This window comes from Xiphophorus maculatus, chromosome 12 (genome assembly GCF_002775205.1).
Source record: "Xiphophorus maculatus strain JP 163 A chromosome 12, X_maculatus-5.0-male, whole genome shotgun sequence".
Lineage (NCBI taxonomy): Eukaryota > Metazoa > Chordata > Actinopteri > Cyprinodontiformes > Poeciliidae > Xiphophorus > Xiphophorus maculatus.
This window is the reverse complement of record NC_036454.1, coordinates 9637042-9645024: the sequence shown is the minus strand read 5'-3', so window position 1 is coordinate 9645024 and position 7983 is coordinate 9637042. Positions and strand designations below refer to the sequence as shown.

At 36.6% G+C, this 7983-nt stretch overlaps 1 protein-coding gene across 1 annotated transcript; it reads left to right on the top strand.

Annotated features, from left to right (window-relative positions):
* The first annotated feature begins 422 nt into the window (after positions 1–422).
* psat1 (phosphoserine aminotransferase 1) lies at positions 423–6603 on the top strand. The gene is made up of 9 exons (XM_005800969.2): positions 423–623; positions 2326–2386; positions 2488–2557; positions 2930–3135; positions 4381–4553; positions 4681–4850; positions 5122–5250; positions 6005–6142; positions 6264–6603. Exons 1-9 carry the CDS (start codon positions 567–569, stop codon positions 6364–6366), a joined length of 1107 nt encoding a protein of 368 aa, XP_005801026.1. The 5' UTR covers positions 423–566; the 3' UTR covers positions 6367–6603.
* The last annotated feature ends 1380 nt before the right edge of the window (positions 6604–7983 follow it).

Below are 7983 nucleotides of genomic sequence, written 5' to 3'. Positions count from 1 at the left end.
CTGATCGTTAAGATTATGTAAAAGATTATTACAAGAAGAACTCGTTTAACTTCACAACTGCGGCTTATCGTACACCCGCCACAAATTAAAGGTGTGATCTGATCTTCATTTGGCTCGGGGATGTTGAAAGTTCAGAGTGACTCAACAAAAACCGGCCAAGTATATAAATCAGAATTTGTTCAGATTTTATTTGATCAACTCTACTTTATTTCACTAACAGTACTTTAAATAGTTGTTTTTTTTCTTTTTGTTCTGTCTGTTTTTTTACTGTTCTTGCGCTTAACTTGCAAAACCTTCTGTGAAATTCAGTGCTAGCATGTACAAGATTAAGAACATATATAATCATACGTTTAAAGCGGATGTATCTTTGTAAAAACACTGCTACAAATACATCAGGTTTACATTTCTTACGACTTCTGTAGGTAGCAGATGCAGTTTGGAACTTTACTAGATTCCCCTGAACGCCTCACTTTACACAAGCGGTGACAGTCTGGCGAAGCTCCGTAACTCGCAGCACCGCGAAGACCAACTGAAGCAACATCCCTCATCTGCAGCTTCTTTACATCATGGACGGGAAACAAATCATCAACTTTGGAGCTGGACCTGCCAAACTACCTCAGTCTGTAAGTTTGCAGCTGCTCGTTTTCTTTGCTTGCATGTGTCTCGAAAATCTGCCAAAAATTCCAAGCTAGTTTGCATAGATTTCTGCCTTGTTCGTAAAGATCTTTTTGACTATCTGTGTTGAAACATGATTTTATTTTGCTGATGCACCCTTGCAAATGTTTTCTTTTTTTTTTGTTTATGTTGCAGCGTTTAACCTCGTCTTTAAATCGCGTGTCTTAACTCAGGGTACTTCATTTTTCCATGTGAAATGGGTCATTTTTCCCGTCTCGTTGAGCAGTTATGCGTGAAAACTGGTTGTTGGTTTTAGAGCCTAGCAGATGGTGGCAGCTCATCAGACTGAAAACTGCTTGCTGAGTTGCATCAGCCTTCATTCATTCATGTGGAAACCCGCTTCTTCTATTGCCTTTCACCTGCAGTTATAACATCCAACCTCTAGATGGCAGAAAAAACAGCTTGTTCAGAAGAAGAAATCACAGCACAGACTTACCCAACAACTGCAGTTTTCTGATTAGTTTAAAATATAAAAAAACATTTATAGAGAGAGGTATATTGATCTAGACCTGTGAAGACAGATGAATTAATAGATAAAGTTAAAGAAATCTGAATGCTGGGCGTTAATCTTGATGATTAGATATAGAGATAGACAATGATCTACATCAGGGGTGTCAAACTCCAGTCCTCGAGGGCCGCTGTCCTGCAACTTTTAGATGTGCCTCTGCTGCACCACACCTGAATGGAATAATTAGGTCATTAGCAAGGCTCTGGAGAACTGATCTACACAAGGAGGAGGCAATTAAGTCATTTCATTCCAGTGTTTTGTACCTGTGGCACATCTAAAAACTGCAGGACACCGGCCCTTGAGGACTGGAGTTTGACACCCCTGATCTACATGTAACTATTTGGAAGGATAGCTTTAAAGATATAAATTTATTTCTGCTAAATTAAACATTTGGTGAGTAGTGTTAAACAATGACTCTCCAAGTCATCAGGAAACAGGTGAGCACTGTTTCAAATCCAGTATTAAGGAAAATATGAGGTGTTGGAGTAGGTCCGTCATTTACCTTCATCAGGTTCAGATTTTCCCTCACTCATAAATTTGCAGGTGAACATTTTTTATTCATGCATCATTAAAATCTTTAAATGTTCGATTAACGGAAAGCGGCAAGCAAAGTTTACAATAAGCTCATTATTTTTAACACAAAATGTTGAATGATTGTAAAGTGTAGTGGCTATGATGGTGTCAAAACTATAATTTCAAATGTCACTCCAATAACTACAAAAATAACCAATACTTTATATTTCCTTTAGCTAAAAACAAACAAACAAACAAACAAACAAAAAACAACAACAATAAGAAACAAGAGTTAATTTTGTTCAGATTTATGTTGGATAATAAAATCAGTTTTAACATTTGCTTTTAGCTATATTCCTGTTGATTTTTGAAGCTAAGGGTATTTATTTTAGCCAAATGGAAATTATTTCCCACAGTAAAGATTAATTTTAACCGCATGGCAAACATGTTTCATTGAAATCAACCTATTCTGGTTGTTTTCTGACAAATACCAAACCTCCTGAGTACAGATTTACATTTAACTGTTTTTCCAGCTGTTCAAACGTTATTCTTGCAAAACATTTTTCAAATCTGTGAAACACTGATCAATATTAGTAATGAAGAGATGCTTTATCTGCGATGTGTTGCAGGTGCTGCTTCAAGCTCAGAAGGAGCTTCTTAGCTACGGTGGCCTTGGGATCAGTGTTCTTGGTGGGTAGGGAAACTGATTTGGGATCAGAATATGTCTGGAATCTGGTGTGAATATTATTGAGAAGAATATTTAACGTGCTGCGTTTTATTCCTTAAATCAGAGATGAGCCATCGATCAGCAGATTTCAACAAAATCATCAACAAGTCAGAGAGTCTGCTTCGAGAATTGTTGTAAGTGAAATTTTTAGTATTCCATCCATTGATCTGTCCATCCATTCATCCATTTTTCAGTTTGTAAAACTTGCCTTTTGTTCAAATATCCATTAAGTTTGTACTGATTTATTTTTTTTTCTCCACGAAAAATTTTCAAACGCTGGATATTTTAGTCTGAAAAACTGTGGAATGTTGACTTAAAAATGATGTTAGGACTCAATCTTAAATATATATGTAAAACAAATTATAATACTGTAATAGTAATAGTGATCATTTATAAAAAAAAAATTTTTTTACATTTCGGTATAACATGAGCTTCTGCTTGTTTGTGCGTAAACCTGACCTTGGCTTGGCGTGGCCGTCGTAACACAGTGACTTCTGTCTCCACAGAGATATCCCAAACAACTACAAGGTGTTGTTTCTGCAGGGCGGGGGCTCTGGACAGTTCAGTGGCGTTCCCCTCAACCTGATAGGTCTAAAAGAGGACAGGTGCGCCGACTACCTGGTGACCGGCACGTGGTCAGCTAAAGCTGCAAAAGAAGCAGAGAAATATGGCAAAGTCAACATCATCCACCCGAAACTGGACAGTTACACGAGTACGTGTGCATGGCAATGTTTCATGATGTCGTCATCTGAGCACAGAAGTTGATTTTTTTTCCAAAAGAAAAAGTAGTTTAAAAGAATATCTCCAGATCTTAGAAGTGGGTCATTGTGATTCAGGCTGCATCCGGAAAGAGCCTCAGAAGAATCTGGCAGCTGTTCCAGCATATTGCGTAATCATCAATAGACCCAACTACCAGTGAAAGACTCTGGAATGAAGCTGCTTGTTCAACATGGTTGTGTCTCTTTTGAGTTTTCACAGGGACTTTTTGTACAGTAGTACTTGGAAACCTTAAAAGTACTTTTGAATCATCATTATGTCAGCAGAAATATTAATTTAAACTGAATTAAATACATATTTAATTAATGAAATAAATATTTAATTATTTTAAAAAAAGGTATGAAGGGGCGCTTTACAAAGTTATGCCGAGTCCAATTCAGTCCAAATTGAGTTTTTCTAATTCATTCTGGCACAATCCAGTCATTTAATCAGATTTGCTTACACATAGTGTAATTTAACCTAATTTCTAACATGATATAGTCAGATTCAGTTGATCAGGATACAAAAAGCAAGATGTATGAAAGGAAAAAACTGAGAAACATTAAATAATACCTAAGACGTCATTTAAAAAAGTAATGAAGATGAATAAACAAGATTATTTTAATGACTTAAAATTTGTTTATTCTGCAAAGTTTTTAAAAGAACTGTGTGTATAAATAATCTTTCTCATTGTGAAATTTATTTATTTTACAAATATAGCAATATAACAGGAGTCAGCCAGAGTTCTCCAAATAAAACATTGATGCTCAACTCGATAAGTTAAAAATCATGTAGAAATTCTAGAAAATAGTTTAAAAATGACTTGTGGGCACTTTATGGATTAATATAACATTTTAACAAAGTTGATATAGAAACTGAAAGAAAAGCCAAGAGTCTGGAATAAGAATAGTTACATATTTGTAGAACACAGTGGTCAAAGTTTCATAAGATGGAAAAAGATTAGCTGAACCAAATTTTATATTTGATCAATTTTATTGAAGTAAATCATATATACACCTGGAGTTTGGGATATTCACATTTCCTTTTTGGACCATTTTTGCTTTAGTTTATTTTTATTTATTAAATATTACATTTCACTTTTGACACATTTATTTACTCTATTAGTATTTAAAGAATTAAGCCTCTACTTTGAATAATTATTAATTTAGCTTTCATTTTGTTTTCTTTGTGCTTCTTCCAGAAATTCCCGACCCCAGCAGCTGGACCCTGAACCCATCCGCATCGTACGTGTACTACTGCTGCAACGAGACGGTCCACGGTGTGGAGTACAACTTCACGCCTGAAACCAACGGCGTGGTCCTTGTCAGCGACATGTCCTCCAACTTCCTGTCACGGCCCGTAGATGTATCAAAGGTGACAGCAAAATAAATTTTACTTGTTTCTCCCTTTCCACACTCGCCTCTTAGACATTGATGAAAACATTTCTCATGTTTCAAGTGGTTGTGATCTAACACACCTTCCTCATACTGGCAATGTGTAGTTTGGGCTCATTTTTGCTGGCGCCCAGAAGAACGTAGGTTGCGCCGGCGTTACAGTGGTCATCGTGCGAGAAGACCTGCTGGGCCACGCCCTAAAGGAGTGCCCCATTGTGCTGGACTACAAGGTGCAGGCTGACATGAACTCCCTCTACAACACTCCTCCATGTTTTAGGTACATACTTTTCTGTTTACGGCATGAGGACGTATCATTCACACAGAGTAGCTCACAAGTTTAGCTGAAGCTCACTTAAAACAATAGAGAGCTAACCAAAATGTTTTTGCTGCACAGTCAGAAACCTTTATTGAGAACAATGCAGATGGAGTGAGAGAGAGATTTACGTTCACTCTTTTTGTCTTAAGATGTTTAGCATTTTGTCAATAAACAGAAGAGCAAGAGTAGATTGTTTTTTTTATTTGTTTCAAATCCTGTTTATTGGCTTCAGCATCTACATCATGGGTCTGGTTCTGGAGTGGATCAAGAATAACGGAGGTAGCGCTGCCATGGAAACACTCAACAAGCAGAAGTCCTCCATGATTTATGACATCATCAACTCTTCAAATGGTTTTTATGTGTGAGTACTAAAGCTTCAGAAAAGTAACTTAAAATACTACGTGTTGCAAAAAAAACCTGGAAGAGACGAGGCTAATGCTTTCAGAGTGAACTTGTTAAACTGTTGTAAAATTTAGCACAGAAGTTTCACGTCACTGGTCTCGGACACAACCCGTTACTCTACAATAACTCTGCTGACAGGTTTCGAAGTACTTTTCTTTTGGTTCCATGTGATTTAAGAGAGAAAAAGCACCCACATGCTCCCAGGTTTTTGCACAGTTTGCACAAGTGGAGGTGTTTGGTCATAATGTACTGCGCTATTTTGGGAGAAAACCAAAAATAGCAAATCAGCACAAACACTTCACCAGTAGTGATGGTATGGGCCTTTGTTGGAGACACAGAATTGGATCACTTTACACTCATTGAGTAGACTATGAAAAGTGTTCATGGGTCAAAAGTCAGGTCATCTCTCCAACTTAAACTTGACCCAAATCTGTCAAAGACCGGGACGTTTTATGTCCAGATGACAAAAACCCTAGATTTGAAAGAGGGTAAAGTTTCCTTTTACCATCTTTGGAAATACTACATCTAAATAAGTTGACCAATTTTATTTTTTAACTTTAGGCTATCGATCAATCTAAATTGCCTTCAGAGTAATAACTCATACTTCCAATTTAGTTATTCACATAACCAATATAGTTGACCCTCAGATAATACTAATAGTTCTGTAACAAAGAATAAAGCCTCACTATTTGTGTGGTCATCCACTGGGTCAGATGTCCTGTGGACGCTGCGTGTCGGAGCCGCATGAACGTGCCTTTTCGTGTTGGGAAGAAAGAAGGAGATGAGTCTTTGGAGAAGTTGTTTCTGGAGGGTGCAGCCAAGCGTGGAATGATTTCACTGAAAGGACACAGGTCTGTTGCACAACCACGCACCTCGTATTGTTCCACGTTTACATTTTACCATCCTGCTCTAACTGAAAGACTAAGGGACTTTTTTGTAGACATGAACAGGAGTGTTTGTCTCCCCCTGCAGGTCAGTGGGAGGAATGCGTGCATCCTTGTACAACGCTGTAACTCTGGAGGACACTGCAGCCCTTGCAGACTTCATGAGAAGTTTCCTCAAAGAGCACCAGTAAACTAACAGCACTTAAAAGCACAAGTTGTCACTTTGTTTTGGAAGATTTTCAAAGTAAATGTTGAAATTTAATGTATTGAAAACGGTTATGAATTATTCTCAATGGACTAACCCCACTAATTCCAAATTAGTCTTATTTACGTATGTTTTATGTAGCAGATTGCTTTATTTTTGTTGACTAATACTATTTTAGGTCCTGGTACTTACATTACAATAAATGTACTTTGGAAATGTTCTTCATTTCATGGCTTTAAGACTAAATTAATTGTCTTTGCTGACTTTCTAATTATAATTGCTCCAAAATCCTTAAGGCTGCATTAGGTAGCATTGATAAAAATGTTTTTGCTTATTTATTGAAATATAATAAAGACAATGGAAAACAAAATCAAGCATGCACAAAAACCTAGGTATTCTCATTGGATCATACCTAACTAACTCAGTCTTTGCTATCTTAAAACATTGCTAGCATAAAAGGTTCCTTACCAATACACCCAAAAATGTTAAATGGCCTGTACTTGTACAGTGTTTTATTTAGTCCAGAGAACTCCAAAGAGTTTTGCACTACATTCATTTACCCATTCACACACACATTCACACGCTCATAACAAAACAACTGGTGCATGATTTCATTTTTAGTGTGTTTGATTATTGTAGAGGTATCTGAGGGTTAACCAGACAGCTGCAGTTTATCCAAAATGTTGTTCTGATAAACACCAGGAAACAGCAGGACCATTTTACAGCATGGATTAATCATTGTACTGGTTTCCACCCACCCACCATTTACATACATTACCCCTATGGGTAGGAAATGGACTTAAAGGAAGGCCCTAGATGTTATTTACCACTGGTTAGAACAACTTACCCACAAAGGTCAAATGTTGTTTTAGTCAGTTAATTTCTATCATGTTTAATGTTTCTCTTGATATACTTCTTATTTTTACTCTAGTTTAAAAAAAAAATGGTATTGTGTTTTTGTGCATTCAACAATTTAAATCATATCATCTGGCTACCAAGTAGATTAAACAGTTCTAACCCCATGGATTTTTGGCTGCTGACAGATTGAAACCAGTTGTATTTGCACTAATCAACCGCTAGGTGGAAGTGTTAGTCCAGAAACACTTTTTCTAAACTGCAGACGAGATGAGAAACTGCCATTTAATTTAATTAGTCTTTTGTATCCTATAATGTCGTATATAAAAAACATTACCTATGAAAGCACATCCAACAAGGTATTAGTATAAATAGCCATTTATATGTTCAGGTGATTCATTAGAAAAATATTACCAGGAATATTGATAAAGGTAGATTTGAATGAAAATTATATGTAGAATTTGTTTCTTTATTTCATGGCAATATGCAGCGAAAAAATGACAAATTATCAGACTGAAGAGGTGTTTATCTCACAACCACTGGCAACAAAATGTCCTCATCAGGAGGGAGAAACTATAACCTTCACTGGAAATATGCTCCCTGCTTTACAATGTTTTATAAAATAAAAAATAAAAAAATTAAAAGCTTTCTCTCAATCTATTGGTACACAAATACACCCACTTTCCATACACAGAAGCATGCTGTTAACAGAGGTTTCTGTGGCGATACCAGGAGATGTGCATTTTCA